The sequence below is a fragment of the Guillardia theta genome (assembly GCF_000315625.1).
Source record: "Guillardia theta CCMP2712 unplaced genomic scaffold GUITHscaffold_8, whole genome shotgun sequence".
Classification (NCBI taxonomy): Eukaryota; class Cryptophyceae; order Pyrenomonadales; family Geminigeraceae; genus Guillardia; species Guillardia theta.
Window position 1 is genome coordinate 617,283 of NW_005434666.1, and position 18,373 is coordinate 635,655.

The 18,373-nt window shown below is 50.3% G+C and overlaps 8 protein-coding genes across 8 annotated transcripts; 4 read left to right on the forward strand and 4 right to left on the reverse strand.

Annotated features, from left to right (window-relative positions):
* Window positions 1-10: 10 nt before the first annotated feature.
* Window positions 11-466, reverse strand: GUITHDRAFT_65000 (hypothetical protein; the record flags this gene model as incomplete). The annotated part of the gene is made up of 1 exon (XM_005839515.1): window positions 11-466. A coding segment is annotated over one exon (456 nt), but the record flags the coding sequence as incomplete, so codon positions are not given.
* Window positions 467-3,289: 2,823 nt separating this feature from the next.
* GUITHDRAFT_101757 (hypothetical protein) lies at window positions 3,290-4,951 on the reverse strand (the record flags this gene model as incomplete). Its single annotated transcript, XM_005839516.1, has 9 exons — window positions 3,290-3,367; window positions 3,417-3,475; window positions 3,525-3,591; window positions 3,638-3,755; window positions 3,800-3,864; window positions 3,917-3,999; window positions 4,053-4,119; window positions 4,172-4,189; window positions 4,241-4,951. The coding sequence occupies 9 exons, from the start codon at window positions 4,949-4,951 to the stop codon at window positions 3,290-3,292; spliced, it is 1,266 nt and encodes a 421-aa protein (XP_005839573.1).
* A 1,404-nt stretch (window positions 4,952-6,355) lies between these two features.
* On the forward strand, window positions 6,356-7,357 carry GUITHDRAFT_150589 (hypothetical protein). The gene has a single exon (XM_005839517.1). It carries the CDS (start codon window positions 6,361-6,363, stop codon window positions 7,336-7,338), a length of 978 nt encoding a protein of 325 aa, XP_005839574.1. The 5' UTR covers window positions 6,356-6,360; the 3' UTR covers window positions 7,339-7,357.
* Window positions 7,358-10,027: 2,670 nt separating this feature from the next.
* Window positions 10,028-10,948, forward strand: GUITHDRAFT_101759 (hypothetical protein; the record flags this gene model as incomplete). Its single annotated transcript, XM_005839518.1, has 4 exons — window positions 10,028-10,030; window positions 10,130-10,274; window positions 10,400-10,590; window positions 10,646-10,948. The coding sequence occupies 4 exons, from the start codon at window positions 10,028-10,030 to the stop codon at window positions 10,946-10,948; spliced, it is 642 nt and encodes a 213-aa protein (XP_005839575.1).
* A 170-nt stretch (window positions 10,949-11,118) lies between these two features.
* On the reverse strand, window positions 11,119-12,058 carry GUITHDRAFT_150590 (hypothetical protein). Its single transcript, XM_005839519.1, has 7 exons — window positions 11,942-12,058; window positions 11,822-11,882; window positions 11,664-11,768; window positions 11,540-11,587; window positions 11,440-11,487; window positions 11,289-11,392; window positions 11,119-11,245 (listed from the first exon to the last, which is right to left on the reverse strand). The coding sequence occupies exons 1-7, from the start codon at window positions 11,950-11,952 to the stop codon at window positions 11,158-11,160; spliced, it is 465 nt and encodes a 154-aa protein (XP_005839576.1). The 5' UTR covers window positions 11,953-12,058; the 3' UTR covers window positions 11,119-11,157.
* Window positions 12,059-12,501: 443 nt separating this feature from the next.
* GUITHDRAFT_157078 (hypothetical protein) lies at window positions 12,502-13,802 on the forward strand (the record flags this gene model as incomplete). Its single annotated transcript, XM_005839520.1, has 5 exons — window positions 12,502-12,504; window positions 13,210-13,402; window positions 13,453-13,560; window positions 13,618-13,724; window positions 13,773-13,802. The coding sequence occupies 5 exons, from the start codon at window positions 12,502-12,504 to the stop codon at window positions 13,800-13,802; spliced, it is 441 nt and encodes a 146-aa protein (XP_005839577.1).
* A 511-nt stretch (window positions 13,803-14,313) lies between these two features.
* GUITHDRAFT_150591 (hypothetical protein) lies at window positions 14,314-15,142 on the reverse strand (the record flags this gene model as incomplete). The annotated part of the gene is made up of 2 exons (XM_005839521.1): window positions 14,433-15,142; window positions 14,314-14,374 (listed from the first exon to the last, which is right to left on the reverse strand). Coding segments are annotated over exons 1-2 (268 nt in total), but the record flags the coding sequence as incomplete, so codon positions are not given.
* Window positions 15,143-15,870: 728 nt separating this feature from the next.
* On the forward strand, window positions 15,871-18,295 carry GUITHDRAFT_133651 (hypothetical protein; the record flags this gene model as incomplete). Its single annotated transcript, XM_005839522.1, has 3 exons — window positions 15,871-16,379; window positions 16,695-18,202; window positions 18,261-18,295. 3 exons carry the CDS (start codon window positions 15,871-15,873, stop codon window positions 18,293-18,295), a joined length of 2,052 nt encoding a protein of 683 aa, XP_005839579.1.
* Between the last annotated feature and the right edge of the window lie 78 nt (window positions 18,296-18,373).

Here is an 18,373-nt window from a genome sequence, read left to right on the forward strand (position 1 = left end):
TGTGCTACTTTCAGGGTGACTGCCGATACAGGATTGATCGGCCCCAAGACTCAACTTCCCGAGCACAACGGGGGGGGATCAGAGCAGGGAAAGCTTGAGCCTGAGGATGCTTCTGCAGACCCCCCAGCTGAAAGCCAAGAGGCCGATCCCCCAGCAGAAAGCCAGGAGGCCGATCCCCCAGCTGAAAGCCAGGAGGCCGATCCTCCAGCTGGAAAACAGGAGGCCGATCCTCAAGCTGAAAGCCAGGAGGCCGATCCCCCAGCTGAAAGCCAGGAGGCCGATCCCCCAGCTGAAAGCCAGGAGGCCGATCCCCCAGCTGAAAGCCAGGAGGCCGATCCCCCAGCTGAAAGCCAGGAGGCCGATCCCCCAGCTGAAAGCCAGGAGGCCGATCCCCCAGCTGAAAGCCAGGAGGCCGATCCTCCAGCTGAAAGCCAGGAGGCCGATCCCTCAGCTGGAGACCCAGCGGACCCTTCAGCTGAAAACCAGGAAGCGGTTCACGAAGAGTCGTCCGAGACGACAGGAGATGCTGGTGCAGCGGACGAGGGAGAGGCTGTAGAGAAGAAGCCCGCCGGACAAGAGCAGGTTTGAGGTCGGAGGGGGGAGACTGGACGGAGAGCTGATTGTTTCTGGAAGGGGATTCTCTCGCCGAACGGGAAGGAAGAGAAGTGGGAGGTTGAGGACGAGGAGCCTCAGGGGTGAGGATGTAAGATAATCGCTAGTTCACATGTAAATTAAAGAACCTCAAGTGCCACGGTCAGACCAACTTTGTTACCCACTTTTCTTGCCGCCAAATTTTTAAATTTAAAATTTCACATTCCCCCATAGAAGCTCCACCGCAATGGCGTGCTCGGCTCGCTGCTCCTGAGGGAGCGGGGGGAAGTCTTGAACATGATCACTTTCTCTCCTCCTCTTCCTCGTCCTCACCCCGTTCTTACCTCGTCACCCTTGTCGAGCTGGCATGCAGCATGTTACAGTCGCAGGGCTACCTTCAGTCCTGTCGTGGGCCAGAGGCCATGGCGGCGTCTCACGCGCAGAGCTGAAGATGTGAGCTGCGAGCCAAGAGAGGAGAGAGCCGGTGAATATTCTGACTGCATTGCTTCTGCAGAAGGAGTGGAACGATGAAGTCGAGATCGGTACCCGAACGATCGTCAAAGACATTCTCAGCATCGCCGTGCCAGCGCTGGCTCTCTGCCTGGCGGACCCGACGCTCACGCTCATAGACACGTGGTTCATAGGGAACAAACTGGCAGGAGAAGCGTCGACAGTTGGACTCGCGGCGCTGTCAGCCAACTGTGCTTTCTTCAACTTCCTGGCTTGCACTGTCAGTTTCTTCTGCACGGGTACCACTTCCATCGTAGCGAACTCGGATGGAACGGACGAGGCAGCAGGAAAGGCGTTGAAGAACGGCCTTTTCCTTTCTGCACTCGCTGGCACTGCACTGTACATCGTCATGCTCGCTTTCCAAGACAAGAGTAAGTTGAGAGACACCTCCTCCTCTCGCTCCTCAGATTGCTTCCTCTCAAGTTCTCTCGTTCGGCTTCGGCATGTCGGCGCAACTCGCAAGTTTCAAACCAGCCTGCGAGTACCTTGACATTCGCTCGTTGGCGTTTCCGGTAGAACTTGGTTTTCAGCTCTCCGCGCGGTCCTGATGCTCCTGCAGGCGATTTTGGGTCAGAACGTCGTCATCGGGACTTGCCTGGGGATCAAAGACACTCGCACCCCGATGATCGGCATCGTCGTGTCCTCCTTGACCAACATCATCCTCGACGCCCTGCTGGTCTCCAGTTGGGGTATGCACAGAGTTTGAAGCTCTCATCTCCTCCTGTGCGTCTGATGACATCTGACGTCTCCTGTTGCCTGAAGGTATTCGAGGTGTAGCGCTGGCCACCATGCTCGCATCGTATGCGGGTGAGCCTTGTGTGCTTGTGATGTAGACAGACAGACAGACAGAGAGTGAGAAATAGGAAGGGAGGGTTGGGCTCAGAGAGAAGAGGGAAGGGGGAGGGAGGAGGGAGAGAAGGATGAAGAATGAAAGACTGCAGGCGTTATTTCGATGATCGTATCTATCAACAAGAGGCTTCACTTCTGGAAGGATTGGCGCGTCCCGAGCTCGCAAGAGCTCATCCCCTTCCTCCAGGTCCTCGGATGTCTCTCCTCCTTGTCTGCACCTCATGACCACCGCAGGTCTCTTCGGCTCTTTTCGTCGGGGCGTTTTGTGCGGGGCTGACGACCTCGTTGACCTCGAGGACCGCTGCGGTTCGTGTTCATCACTCGTACTCGAGAGGATCCTCATGACAAGAGCAGGCAGCTGGGGAGCTGGTGGCGGCGGCAGCACATCAAGTTGCTCTTCAGACCTGGTGGATGTTGAGGTGGGTCCAGGTGGAGGTTTTGGCAAAGGCTCATGTGCGATGCCAGTTTCATCGCCAGCCCGCTCTCCCTAGCGTCTCAGAGCCTCCTGCCCAAGTACCGGATGTCCAAGAGGTGAGGAGTCGGCGCTCTGCTGGTAACAGGGGGAGGGATGGGGTTGACCCGTATGGATGCAGCCGGCGGAGTGTGCGCAAGTTCGTGGGGACGATGCTCCTGCTGACCGCGGGTGACGACGGAGGAGGAGGAGGAGGGAACGCGTGCCAAAGTGCTTGCAGGGCTGAATGGGATCACGACCGTGATTCAATGGGCAGTGCCGAACTATCTCTCTTCCTTCTTCACGGCAGATGCTGAAGTGGTGAGGTCAAGTTGTCTCGTCTCAAGTCGCGCTCAACCCCCTTCGTGCCAGATCTCGGCGATTCAGAAGATCACAGTGTTTGCCTGCTTGTCTCAGGTCTCCCGTCCCCTTTCCCTTCTTTGCCGTCCTCACTGCCCCTCGCACTTCAGCTCGGAGTAAATTTCGGGCAAGTCATGGACGGCATCTTTATCGGCTCAAGGATGTTCCGCCATTATGTGCGGGTCATGTTGATCGCCAACCTCGCAAGCTGGCTGACCTTCTGGGTACGTCGAGCTGCCTTCCCCGTTGCTCTCAGCGCTCCCTGCCCACTAGTGATCCTTGATGTCAGAACTTTCCGGGACTCGTCGGAGCCTGGCAGGGACTTACAGTCTACGCCATCCTCAAGTTTTCTGTCAACATCGTCAACATCCGTGCAGTCCTGTAAATGCAGAAGCCTGTCGCTCTCTCGATCAATTTTTCCGTCTAGTCCGTACAAGGCGATGAAACAATGACAGTACACTTTGTACATTTTAGGTTTGCGGCGAGCGGATAACAGTGAGATTCTTGTAGAGTCCAGGTTGTCAAGCTTTAATCCAGCCCAAGAGAACCATCTGCAAGACTGTTCACACCCAACGCCTTGTCCCTCAACTCATTGGTCAAAGAAATCTGCACGAAAACGTGTAAGAGAGACTCCTGTCCCAAACGACAGCTCCACCTCGTTGCTTCGCATAGTCTGTTGTACTCCTGCCCTTCGAAACAACCATGTCGCGAACGCTGCGACAAGATTTCAGATGCTCGCGATATCAAGACATGGACTAATTACTCTTGTCGCCCTCCTCCAGCTTCAACCTTCCATAGCTCGTCAACGTGACATAGTCGAAAGGATCCTCCTGACGATTCTGAGTGAGGGAGTAAAGAAATGAAGGTCACGGATACCTTCAACGCCTTCTCATATGCATCCCTCGCCAACTCAAGCTCCTTTCTGCTATGATACAACCTTCCTAGCTCGCACCAAGAACGCAAGTCTCGTGGATACTGCGACAGAGTGCGCTTCCTGTGGGAAATGAGATTCGGCTTGAAACTAGACACGTCGAGTACAATCTTTGCTCTTGAGCAACACTTGCCACCTCATTCTTGGTGGAGATGTATTCCTTGTACCTTGCCTGACCACCCGTTCACCCGCCCCCTCAACAACACGTCAAACACACACATCACCTCGTGGTAGTTGTGCGGAAACGCAGCAGGGGCAAACTTGCCTATTTTGTTATGAGAGAGTATTTTCCGCAAACGTCCTTTGGCTGCGGAAGATCAGCAAAATTACTGAGAGGAAGCGGTAAGACATCTAGTGTACCATATCTGCTCGCACACTGAATGGTAACATCCACCTTGTCTTCAACCCCGTCAACTATCGCAAACACCTGAGGGGTGAAACCAAATGATCTCATGGATGAAAGTGAGGGAGAGAATTACAATGCCGAAGACCACCAACTGGAACAACACTGGTCAAGACAGAGCTCAACAGAAGCGCATCTGCATCACCGAGTTCTGCCTCCTCACGGCCACCAGCTCTCCGACTTGCAACTCACCAGGCTTGCTCCATCTCACATAGCTGTACATCTCTCCTGAGAGCGGAACTCCACATAGGCTTCGTATCTCAGAGTCCGTGAACATCAACTTCCTGGCCTCCTCTCCGCCTCTTTCAACGTCTTCGCCCTCCTTCCTAAGATCTTTCTGAGCCCCAGTGATCTCTGCTGCGATCTGCATTGCCTCAGCATTCTTGGCCTGCATGTCAAGCAACGTGGAGAGGTCCTTTGGGTCCTCTTGGTCCTTCAGTGTCAGCCACACTCCTGTCCATTGTGCCCCGCAGTCATTTGCAATGTGCAGCATGGAGTTCATCTTGTTGCGCATCCCCTCCACCAGTCTCTCTTTCTCTCGCAGCTCTTCCTCCAGCCTCTGCACTCTCATCTTGAGCTCTCCTTCTCTCTCTATCGACTGAGCAATCAAAGCTTGCTCCACGGTGCTTCCAGCACCCTGCCCAGTGCTCCGTGTAGCAGCCGCACCGTGCGCAACGCTATCAACAAGTACTGTGTTGCCTCTACCAGTCCCTTCCCGAGGCCTCCGCGGCTGCCTCTCCCTTTTCTGCAAGGTCTCTTCCTCTTCCTTGGCATCCCTCTTCATGACCGACCAACTTGTGAGCCTGTTTGCGGCCACAGTGATCGGAGCCCGCCCTTGCTCGTCTCCTGCCTTCATCTCAGTCTGTCACAGAGATCCTTCCACATATTCCACATACATTGTATATATGGAGCCCTTTCTTTTACTTAAAGTTGAGTAAACTTTCTTAGTTAAGTAACCGTTATTTTATCTTATAAAAGGACTTTTTAAACAGTATTCTCTGTTTTTCAGTTATTTTATCTTATAAAAGGACTTTTTAAAAGTAGTGCTGCATGGGCAGGCTCCTGCCTGCTTCCTACGTGCCAGTACATGCCATGTGTAGCTTGCTTGTCATCTGCGCATGCTTCAACGGTGTGGCAAGCATGCAGTTCTCTGATAGGGGGAAGCTAGACGGAAACTTCTACGGGTCCGTCGGGTTTGCTCGATCTTTGACACCTCCGAAATGTTTGAGGGGAGGATTCCAAACGAGCTCTGCACAAAATTTGCTGGAGGCCCTTGAGAGGAGCATGCCAAATATCGGTAATGATCGAGAATGCCTCACGTTGCGCGGAGGAGCTGAGAGCTCGAGGGGGATACAGAAAGAGATCAAAAGGGTAGAGACAGAGATCAAAAGTGTAGATAAACAGATCCACGGGGTAGAGACAGAGATCAAGGGGGTAGAGACAGAGATCAAGCTGATAGGGGATGAGATCAAGAGTGTAGGTCTACAGGATCCGAGGAGACATTCCGATCTTCGTAAAGAAAAGAAGCAGCTTCGTAAGAAAGAGGCCCAGCTTCGTAAAGAAAAGAAGCAGCTTCGTAATGAAAAGAAGCAGCTTCGTAAAGAAAAGAAGCAGCTTCGACAGCTTCTTCAATTGAAAGAGGAGTACCGTCCAAAAAGTCGTTTCTCGGGAGAAAGAATTGCTTGGACAGAGTCAGATGCTGGGCTTGATCGCATGGGCTTTTGCCATGACAACAAGTACTTCCGTCTAGATAGCAGGTACTTGAGCATAGTCGCAGATGCGGACAGCCAACACGAGCAACTGCTCTATTGCCGAGAAGCCTTCTTGAAGCAGCATATTTTCCTGAGAGAGCGTGTGCTTGAACGAGGTGCCCTGGGGTGGATACAGGGCTCGCCAGGAACAGGGAAGACGACGGCGACGTTATCCTTTTCGTTGATGCTAGACATGAACGATTGGAGTGTGACAATCATCAGGCTGAAAGCTGTACTAAACGCTCTTTGTGTTCAGGTTGTAGGTAGTATGCGACGAACGTGCGTGATCGACAAGGGAGCTGTCAAAGAAATAGTGGAGAAGTTGCTCAGAGAATGGTCCGACGGCAAGAGGCGTCTTGTTGTACTGGATGGGTTCTTAAGACACGAACAGGATCATTTGGGAGCCTTTATTGCATGCAATAAATGGCGGGACATGGACAGAAGCAATCGACGGTTGGTGGTGGTGACCTCAATGGCTTCTAGAGGGAAAACCTACTACGAGGAGGATAGGGACATGAAACTGGAGGAGCACCTCGTCGTCTCTTGGACAATGCATGAATACTTGGAGGCAGTGCAGTCAGATGAGTTCTACGAGAAAGTCGAAGGCGTGTTGGAGATGGATCTGGATTCGCTTTCTCCGAGGCTAAGAGAATGGGGTATCGAGATGACGCAGACAGCTAGCTCGAAAGAAGCACGGGTCAGGCAGAAGCATTACCTCGCTGGTGGTTCATGTCGGTACATGTTCGAAATGACCGCAGATACGGTGCTTGAAGTGATTGATAGAGCGTTACTAAGTTCCCCAGATTTAGAGCTTATCTTTCGGGGTAGTATAGGCCCTTCTTCGATGCAGATAGTCAATCGCCTGATAGCAACTTTCAAGATTGACGGTGTTGTGAGCTGGTTGCCAGTGAGCATGTATGTTTCCTGGAGGCTTATGCTCCAGGTTGAAGAAGAGGAGTTGACGAGGATTTGCTCGAAATTTGGCACACGAAGTGCGGCAGTGAAGGGAACCTTATTCGAGTTGATGTTTTTCAAGGAGGTGCAACGGGGCTTGAGATTGACTTACCGCAGAAAACGTAGCAGACCAATTAAGGCTCGGCCTTGGGAAAGTCGTAGCATAGTGTTCTTTGATCCGCTGCAACTCAAGATTTCTCTCCCTACCACTTCGGTGTGCTTCAGACCGATCAGCGAGCTTCAAGGAGGATACGATGCTGTGATTGTAGACAAGGATGCCAAAAGGGCAGTGTTTGTGCAGGTAACCGTGGCCGAGAAGCACAGTCTGAAGCTTTCTTTCTTCTTGGATACTCTCAGGGCCCTCGGGATTCCTGCAGGTCTTGTATGGAAGGTCGAGATCATCTTCCTCATTCCACGAGAGAGGATGCCGGTGTTCCGGATAAGTCCTGTCGAAGACTGCGGGGCGTTGGAGACATATGGATGGAAGAAAGGCGAGGAAAGGAAGCAGGCGAAGGTTGCGTGCCTAACTTTAAATTGAGAATGAATCAAAGCAAAGCAAAGCTCCCATATTTCAATCATACAAACACAGTGATACTAGTCGATACATGAGAATATTGAACAAGATCTTCTGACAGGTAGGATGAGCTGGTCAAAACTCAAATTATCCTTCTCTTTATATGACTAAACCAAAGGTTTTCTTGTCAATCCTTCTCAGCTTTCCTGTGCTGCTCCATGCAGCCTCATAAGAATGCAGGAGTGTTGGGGGAAGGTGATGATCAATCTTAGAAATGACTGCTAGCGAGGTGATCAATTTGATGGACAGAGAGCCTTGGCAAGTATATCTAGCGATTTGCGAGATCAGTGAATATTGAAAATAAGGAGTTTTGTTTTTTTTGTTTGCAATACGGAGCTCAGTTGTTCTTTCCCATTTGTTCTCTGTTTCCCTCGTTCTCCAATCCCCGTCCCCGGCATTCCCCCTTCTCTTCTCCTGGTCATACACCGTTTCCCAACAATCTGTACTATGATCATTCTCTCGGTTAGCTGAATAACCTGTGTTTTGTTCTTACATCGCTGTAATCATTAGCTTCGTCATATTCCTTCTGTGTTGGCTGTTTCCCGGCTCTGCCTTATGCTTACTTTGTCTCCTTCGGGCCAGTACAAGCAGTCGTTTGGTAGCTCTGCACAAACTTTGCTGGAGGCCCCTGAGAGGAGCAATCTTGGCAAAGAAAAGGAGCAGCTTCGTAAGAAAGAGGAGAATCAGGATGCAGTGTGGTGTATGGGGACCCTGGCTTTCATCGTTTGCGTGCTTGCCTGTTTCGGCAGTCACTGAGTATCGCTCTCGCATGGGTCTTGTCCTCCTGCGCATGCTTCAACGGTGTGGCAAGCATGCAGTTCTCTGATAGGGGGAAGCTAGACGGAAACTTCTACGGGTCCGTCGGGTTTGCTCGATCTTTGACACCTCCGAAATGTTTGAGGGGAGGATTCCAAACGAGCTCTGCACAAAATTTGCTGGAGGCCCTTGAGAGGAGCATGCCAAATATCGGTAATGATCGAGAATGCCTCACGTTGCGCGGAGGAGCTGAGAGCTCGAGGGAATCGTAATGCATATGGGTGATAGAGCAGCCCGATCCAGATCTAAGATAATCAAAGCTTGCTCCACGGTGCTTCAAGCACCCTGCCCAGTGCTCCGTGTAGCAGCCGCACCGTGCAACGCTATCAACAAGTACTGTGTAGGCCTCCGCGGCTGCCTCTCCCTTTTCTGCAAGGTCTCTTCCTCTTCCTTGGCATCCCTCTTCATGACCGACCAACTTGTGAGCCTGTTTGCGGCCACAGTGATCGGAGCCCGCCCTTGCTCGTCTCCTGCCTTCATCTGTCACAGAGTCATGTCTTGAGAAAGTCAAATCACCGGCATACTATCTTTTTAAAAGTTAAGTCAAAAATCAGTACGAGGACAATCAGGAGAGAGAAAAGACAGAGCACAAACACCTATACGAACACCTGCTGTCACCCAAACTTAACTGATACCTTCACTTAACTACGCGCTTGACCATTCACCCGCCCGGGCCGATGCCGGGTCGGAAGGCCCGGACTAGGTATCGGATGCCAACTGAGCTATGCAAAATTTCCATGTAAGTTACCACCTCCTCGCACAATGACAATATGGTAATTTAAAGGGCATGTAGTACCCTACCTAGTCCAGCGGTTACAGTTCATTTACCCACCAATACTTGCCTGTGAGCTCCATGGTCAAAAGTAGGGGTAATTCGAGCAACACATGGTGAACAGTCTCATTTGTAGGGTAGGGTACTGGTTCCCCTAAGAGCTCTGTTGCGAACTACCCCCACCACCAGAGCATATTTGTTGTTCCACCCACCCCTTAAATCAACATGAGTGTAGCCTGCAGCATACCAATATCACCACCCACCAGATTCAAAGAGTTTTTTTCGGGTTAAGAACACCCGTGTTGATACAACCCTACCCTCAAATAAATCACTCCTTGAAGGAAGTACCCACCCTAATGTTCCATGACCACTCCTCTAACCCTACGATTCTCAGGACCAAAACATCCCTCGAATGACCCTACCATTGAAATCGAAATCCTTGACCTACCCCTACCCCCCTCATTTCAGTGCGGTGTTTCTGCACCCCAGGACTTCGGACACCACCCATCTGAATGACGAGGGTCCCCACCTCCTTCATGTGCAGACCCCAGAAAGTCCCCTAATCACCACACAATGAATACCCACCCTACCTCTTGTGCAGCGTAATTTTATAACCCCTACCCACAATCCCTGTAATTGCCTCAATTGAGGACCCCATCTTACTCACCCCTACCCTAGCCCTGCTTGTCACCAGGGTCCTGCTCCTCCTCTCCTACTACCACCAAACCTCCGCCTCCTCCTCCCCTCCTCCCTCCTCCCTCCTCCCTCCTCACCCATCTCCCTCCTCCTCACCCCTCCCCGCTTTACTCCTTCGAGTCTTCAGACGGTTTGAGAGCTCTATAGATCACCTATCTTGGTGGATCGCACCTCTCCTCGTATACTAGTTCCTCGATCGCTCTTACTGCTGTCAAAAGCTTTGTTTGTTCTCCTGCGTCGAGGAGGTAAAAACTTATCAGTATATATTGCGGAGGATTGGGCATCCGTCCCCTGCAGACTTCTGCCAAACTGTACACCAAGTCGAGTTTACTGGACGCTTGTGCTGGTTCCCTTTAGCTCAGCAAGGAGATGGTAAATCCTCCCGAAGTTTGTTTCTTGTTTGTTTTCGGCTTATACCTTTGCTTGATCCCGTGATTATTCCTGATCGGCTGGTTCTGACTGTGTTGACAGACATCAAATGAAAATGTCTCCCCGTCGGTTCTAAATCGTCTCATAAAGGAAGTGCAAGAGTACACGAAGAATCCAGTTTCCGACATTCGCCTGCAAGTCAATGAAGAGAACGTTACTGATATCAGAGCTGAGTTGATCGGGCCAGGTAATGTTCCTCTCTTCGGAGGGGGGGGAGGGGGGGAGGGGGGGGGGGAGGAGGAGGAGATTGGAGGATGAAAGAGTACTTGTGGGGTTGACTAGGATCCTTTCCCTTGATTGACGGTTTTGTAGAGGAGACACCTTATCACGGGGGGGTGTTTGAGATCAAGCTGCTTTTCGGTCCAGAGTTCCCTGCGGTACCACCAAAAGGGTTCTTCTTGACTCCGATATTCCATCCGAACGTCTCTAAGTCTGGGGAGATTTGCGTGAATACCCTCAAGAAGGACTGGAAGTCAGATTGCAAACTAAGCCACATACTAATGGTGAAAGAAAGCATGCTTTTCCTGACTGATGCGAGTCGATTTATATGCTTATCAGGTCATCCGATGTCTGCTCATCGAACCGAACCCAGAGTCAGCACTCAACGAAGAGGCGGGAAGGATGTTCATGGAAGATTATGAGTCATACGCGCAGCGCGCCAAGTTGATCACAGGAGTGCATGCCATGAGGAATAGAGACGGTGTTGTGAAGCAGACTGTGCATGTTGAACCCAAGGAAAGTGAGGACTCAATAACGGACAATGATGTGAATAGCAAGGTTGCGAAAAGAAGCCAGGTAGTGAAGGACAAGGCAATCGAGAAAAAGCGCATGGACAAGAAAAGGAGTTTGAAACGACTCTGAGTCTGGAGCTTTGCAAGCAGGAAGTGTCATTTTCTTTGTCTGACCTGTTGGTTAAACACATTTTGTCTTCCTCTTATTGTAGAATATACCCTGTCAGCCTTTTTTCCTCTTATGAAATAAAGTTTTGGATGCAAATGAATATCAAAGCTTCCCTCCCTCAGAAGTTCTTCAAGATGCATATTGGAGGACATGCCACGACAGACAATGCCTTAATAGCTTTTGGCGACGGTCGGATCGATCGCCTCCCTTTTCATCGTCAACCTCTTGGAGGCGTACGCTGTATTCTCTGAGAATAGCCTGAGATGTGTTACATCTGGAAGATTCGCACAGCATTCTTCACCATCTGTGCAAATCACGTAGCGTTTTGATTTTTTTGGCCCAAGGGCTGTTTGGCAAGAAATTGGGGAGCGACTTCTTCTCCCTCTCCAGGCGTAACTCAAGCACCTGCTCCGCTTGTTAGCCAAACGTTGCGCTCCGCACAACACTGATACATCACTAGTCAACCCTGAGTCAACAGAGACGTATTCTAATGTGTATCCCTGAGTTGAAAAGTTTCATGATTGAGCAATGTATGGTAGACGATCACGATACCCCATTATCGGCCCTGTCACTCGGCACGCTGAACACATGATCGAAAACCTGCAAAAAACAAAAAAAACATCATTCAACACCGAATTCTGATCATCATTTGCCTGTGGAATGATCCACAACTTACTGCTTTGCACCTTGGCATATGCCAGAAATTATTGATGACGACAAGACGGTACAGTGAAAGAACATCCGTATGCAATGCCCGAACGAAATATGCGTTGCCGACTGTCTGATGAGGGCACGGCTCTCAGATTTAGTGACAGATGATGCCCTAAAAAATACCTCCAAGCTTGCACTCTCCTCGAGAATGTCTGAAGGGTCCACACCATGCTCAATTAGCCACCTTGTCATCCCACCAAATCAGGGTGAAGAAAGCCATGTTTATACATTCACAAGACTTACTTTGCGTTCATGCTGGATTCATGGATTTCAAACCCACGATCATCTAAGGGAGAAGGCTTGTGGGGGGTTCCCCTGCCTTGTGTGATGATGTACGGCTTCGGCGATCGAGAATTGTAACTTGTAAGCAATCACATTACTCGTGCAGAAGAGTTTGGAAGAATTTGTTTATCTCACATTTGAACAGCCTTTTCAAGCCTTAGAACGACATGTGGAGGTGGTCCTGTCGCTGTTTGCCCGCCTCCAGCAACAATGATCGCATCAATATCATCTCTGCCAATCACGGCAGAATCAGAGTCTCTTCAAGTAGCAGAGAACAAGGACAGTGAGTTAGAATGTGGGAGGGGAATCACCTCCCTCTGGTGCTTCGAGATTTGGGAGAGTCTAGGACCTGAACATCCATTCACAGGTCTGCCTTAAAGTGTTCGAAGAGAATGCTTCGAAGGAGACAGCATAGCCTACCTGTCGGTAAAAGAGAGCAGCTGAAAACAATGCGACTGTGATGAAGAATAGCATCGGGGTGAAGTTCAAAATTTGCTTGCTCGAAAGCAACGATCGCCACCATGGTTTCACCATTCACGTTTCAAAGCTCCTTGGTTCGCCTGCCTAGCCACGTGTTTCAATCAAAATCTCAAGTAGCACGATCCAGATCCAACCTCACGCCTCCACGAAACAGCGATGGTCTTGAGTTTTCTCTCTTTCTTGGATCAGATCATGTAGACATCATATTTATCTCGTTGATGCATATCACTTCACTCGCTGTACCTTCCCTGCCTCCTCCAAATCTGTTCGATCCTGCTCCACCACGCCATCGTACGGACTGTCGGTAGCTGGGATCAGCACCCCTCTCTCCCAGCTACTAACCACCCCTTACCAGTTTTCACTGACCCCTCCTCTTTCAATTTTGCTTGCGGGCCAACCCCGACGCACGCGTTGTTTCATGGTCGGGATGAGTCGCTGGGTAGTGGTTCTGGTTGTGGTAGCGACATGGGGAGGATGTGCGACAGGCCTTACGTTCAATGTCGATCCTGGGAAGGTGAGAGAGGGTTCCCTTGTGTCATGACTCCTCCATGCCGTGAACTTCTCTGTGAATGCGCGCGCTAAATCATCTCCATGGCAGGATGAGTGCTTGTTTGAAGACATTCAAGGCGCCACTCGTGTCAGCGGGTCGTTCCAGGTCACAAATGGAGGGTTTTTAGATATTGATGCTAAGGTGAACATCCCTTGTTGTATCCTGCAAATTATCCTTTCCAGATTGATTTGTTACGCAGGTTACTGGACCCGATGAAAAAACTATCTATAGTGTCCAGAAGGAGACTGAGGGAAGATTCACTTTCATGTCACACGAAACAGGGACGTACAGATTTTGTTTTGGCAACTCCATGTCAACTGTAACCCCGAAGACTGTGTCCTTCTCGCTACTGGTTGGGGAGGATACACAGCAAGCAAGAGTTGCGAAGTCCGGTGAGGCGATGCTTCGGAAATGTGCTCGCTTATTCTTGTTTTCGTGAAAGAGCATGTCACTCCACTCGAAAAGTCGGTCATGGCACTGGCTGAAGGGCTCCAGCAAATCCAAACAGAGCAAGAGTACATGAGGATGAGGGAGCGAGCGCACAGAAACAGTACTTGCCCTTTCTTCTTAGAAAGACAAAGATGTTGACTTGATGCATTTTCCTCAGCGTCTGAATCTACAAATGCTCGTGTTCTTTGGTGGGCTCTAATTGAAGCAGGAGCATTGCTTCTTATGAGTGTGATTCAAATTGTTTATCTTCGAAATTTCTTTGAGGTGATCCCTTGGACGTTATTTGCCACCCTGATGTTTGTAAATACGCAGAACAAGAGAGCATCAAATCGCGGGGTGTAGGGATAAGGGCTTGAAAGCCTGTGTCATTATGTTTATTTGCTGGTTGTTAACCTATGAAAGGATTCTTTCTGTTACCTCGTTTCAAGCTGCCAGTCACAATTATTGCATGAGCCACAGCGTACAACATAGTTGCGTCACGCCAATGTCTTCCACGCACAGAAGCATATAAGACATGAGAGTGTGTTGATGACAGCGCATAATGTTAAAATTACTCTAATGTTCATGAGATGGCACACTACAAGATGATTTGCTGGTCTTGGCGGTCCTGTAAAGCTCGGTGAGCGACATCCAGCTTCTCCACCGAAATAGACGCCATGCCAGAGCTCTCGCTCTGCGGGCTCTGCCCTTCCATGGCTTGAGAGATACTCCTTGTTCTGCAGTCATGGGTCATGCATGAAACGGGTTTGAGAGGCTCACATGATGTTCAAAGGTAGGTTGCAGATGAAATCCGAGAGATCAGCTTGCACTTGCAATGGGTTTGATGTTGGACTGACATTCTCTTCATCAATTCTCCTTGCTGCTGCAAAATCGTTTCTCTGAAGATCCCTAGAGTTCCGCTCAGATTGTGCCGGCTGAGCAAAACTTGTTAGCTATACAGATGAACTTGGGGTCTTAGTTGCTCACACACACCTTCTGAGGACTGACTGGAGAAGTTGCCTGCTGTCGGAGGAGAGCGACTCGATGCAGTGTTCTCTTGAGCCTTTGACTAGCGTCATCTTTGTTGAAAACTTCAGTCTGCTCCGACGATTCTCCCTCTAGGATTCCTTTGTGGGTACTCGTTCCTGCTGCCCTGCTCGACAAGTTGCCTGAAGGAGATTCACAATCTGTCTTTGCCATGGTGGTGCAACGAGGGCCTGGGCTGGGAGGCTGTGGACATGAAAGTGAAGGACACGCAAAGATGGCAGGTGCTTCGACTCGGTCATGATCACATTTGCAATCATTCAGTTCAGAGCTGTTGGTAGCTGGCTGTGCACTAGCATGCCTAGCGAGACTGATTGTCTCCTTCTTGTCGATGACTCTTAGCAGAGGATTGTTGGAGAAAAGTACTTGCCCCCCACTTGCTGCCGCCTCGTTTGCCATGATGGTATCTCTGCACTTTCAACCTGGTACAGTCAAGCTCTCCTTCAAATGACAAGGTTGATGAATTGTGTCATACTTGCAATGTCAAACACCCGCTGAATCCTGACAGCACTCAAGCTGCTCTCAGCTTAGCAACAGCTCGCAGTGACTTATGCTCCCGCTCCTGCTGCTCCCGCTCCTGTGCTCCCGCTACTCAGTGACGCCACTGAGGCTGCAGCTCTGCTTTGCCAGCCTGCCCCTCACACCCAGGGCCCCTGCTCAACCGCCCGGGCCGTTCCCGCCTTTACGGTGCGGCCCGCCCCGCCGGGCCCCGGGGTCCCATAGCCGGGGACGGTTCGGCCCCGCCGCCACTCTGGCCACAGTGACTGGCTTCCCGCGCCGCAGGGCCTTGTGCCCCGGTACCGCAGTGGCACCCTACACTGGCAGTGACTCTTTGCCTTGGGAAAGCACCATGTCAGTCAAGGACGACTTTTCCGAATGTACGGCCGCGCAGTCTTCTCTCCGTGACTTAACTTTGAGTAAAAGTTTTAACTTAACTGTCCGGCCGGGGCTGATGTCTGGGCCCCTCCGGACCATCATCCTCAGGCACGGTTTACTCAAAGTTAAGTTAAAAATCAGCCCACTTGCTCCCTTGTTCCAACTGCCGGACCTCCAGAGGTCAACCACCGGTACCTCATCCTGAGTTGCTACCCTTTCTGGGCTGGCAGCTTAGTCAACGAAGACTTTCCACGGGGGTCAGCCATTTCATTTATTGTCTCCAATAGGATTTCTATGGGGTTGGGTGCAGCCTTGGAAGAGGAGAACCCCTACCCCACCACATCTCCACTCCATTTACTGGCTGGTGTTGATGCTCGCAGGTAAGACATACCTAGTCTGCAAGGGGCAGAGGGTGAATGGGCGGGAAGAGCAGGGCTATGGAAGGAAGAATGCAAGCTATGTAGCTCAGATGAACTCGTGATAGCCTGTTGATCGGGTTCAGTCTCAAGGGATGGAGGAGCACTGGAAGATGGGGTTCGGAGCATCTGGAGAGCGGAGATCCAAGATCATCCCTGGCGACATCGCCCCCCACGTGCTGCCAACCATGAAGAAAGACTTGGATCATGGAGACTGGAGGAAAGCTCTTGAGACCGGATGTTCGCTTTCCATCATTTTGCATACCAGCAGCCAACTATCAGAGTTGATTGCATTCCAATTGATGTTCCAGGAACTCTTTAAAGCATACTTCCATGAGAGAACAGCAAGGTTACATGAATGCTTAAAGAACAAGGAATTGATTGTCGCGAGGGAGATGTCAGATAATCTTCTAGGAGCTTCACAGCTTGCAGAGTACTGCGGAACCCTCAAAAACGTAGCATACAGGTTTGTCAAAGTTGACAACGAACTTTCGTTGAAATCACGAGACAACGCGTATCTTCTTTGGATTCGCTACATGAAGAAGAAGATCAAACGATACAATGATCCATTTGATATCATGAGCATGAATGCAGTCGTCCAAAGGTATACATCGTCGCTGCAAGCTTGTTGCAGACGATTTTTAACATGGACATTGTGCAAAACTTTACCAGAATGTCTACAAAGAAATCGAATAAGGTCTGCATACATCATCGTCGTCAGAAATCGACAACATGCTGCTGAAGTCCTTGGAGGATTTATCCGGCGAAGTCTTCTGGCAAGAAAGTTATTGCTGCTGCAAGGAATAGTCCAAAACAATGCTTCAATCGAAATACGATCGATAAATGAAGACATGCTGGGCAAAACAAGAAAAAATACTCACAGAAACATTATCCACGACATTAAAACCGAATATGTCAGGCTGCAGCAAGCCGAACAAGTTCAGCAAGAGGATCTCCAGCCGAAGTCAAAACGGTACCTGAATTTGGACTCAATCCCCGCTGAAGATTTGGGCACCTTGGTCGGCCTGGACGTCAGGCCAGAGGTCGGCATGAGAGTTCAGATAGCCAAGTCAGCTCTGACGGAGTACCCGGAGCTTGCGGAGGACTCTAGCGGAGGCTTCGGTACGATCACCTGGGTAGATCCGGAGGATGCGGACGGAGACGGCGAGACGGGGGACATATGCGAGGTCGTGTGGGACAAGACGGGGAAGACGGGAGACTACAGGACAGGGTTCGAGGGAGACTTCCGGCTTAGCGCGGCAGCAGGGTACAGAGTAAGGAACGAGGGACAGGACTACTTGGACGCATCTGATGGGTCAGGAGAGAGCTCTCAAGTTGATGACGAGGTGTCAGTCGGATCGTCTGATGGAGAAGGAGTTGCAGGCTTGGCTATCGCCCGGCACATCCGCGCGTTCATTGCTCGACTTGAATTCTCGATCGTCAGAGATTTGAACTTGATCACTTCGATCGGCCTGGGATTCGGACAACCTTTGTTGCAGACTTATTGCTTGAGGTTGCAATCTGTCTGTAAAGGCCATATCTCTCGTCGCAAGACTTGGGCGAGGTTGTCAGCAGGTCACATCTTGGATGTATGTATAGACCTTGCTGTGTGGAAATCAGACGAGAAGTTTCGGAAAGTCGAGATCTCGAGAGGTAGATATCTGATAAGAATCATTCTCCGCTCTTGGTGTAACATTTGTAAGGAAAAGAAAGCCACTCGAGGAAGAGGAGCAGTCATTCGATACAGACATAGATCACGTGAATTGAATCGTTGGTTCACCGACTGGTTGGACTTTCATCAATCCTTCCTTGAAAAATTGCCATTGGTGAAAAATCTGATGGATATTGGTTGGAAATTTGTGGTATATCAAAGACTTACGCATTACTTCTTCTCCGTTTGGCATTCAAATGTCAATAGGAAGATGTTTTTAAAGGCAATGTTTCAAGGGATATCTTCCCTCAGCTCAAGGTACATCCAAAGGAAATATTTTGATGCCATGAAGGCACATCTCGAGAAATACCACAGTACATTGGCAGCATTGGAAGTGATCAGTGGTAGAAAGCTATCCTTGCATTGGATACAAGTCCTGGCGGCCTGGCACGATTTGGTCTCAAGGTCTCGGGCGATGAGGAATGTCTCGTTGACCTTGCTCCGAGCCTGGCAGCAGGGCCTCGTCAGCTCCCATCTCAAGCATTGGAGGTACCATGACTTGCCTGGGCAGCAAACTATCACCAACGCCGAGATCTCAACCCTCAAGTTGAAACTCAGATACGCCAACGTCACTTCCAAGACCAAGGGCTTGCTAGCAAGATTCATACAGCCAAAAGCAAGAAGCTTCCTGCCGGATGTAGCAAGAAAGAGGGTGAAGGAGCACAAGCGTTCAGCCAGCAAGATGAACACTCTTTTCTTCGATGACTTGAAGCACGGTAAGGGTGAAACCCCCGCTTTGAACTTGTCTCTTTCCCTGGACGGTGGCGGGAGCAGAAAGAAAGAGTTTGAAAATGAGTTTTGGACGCTGAGATCGAATGCTTACTTGTCTAATCAAGAGTTACTTCCGAGCCGTCAGAGGAGGCCTCTTCCGAAGTATACTTCTAGCC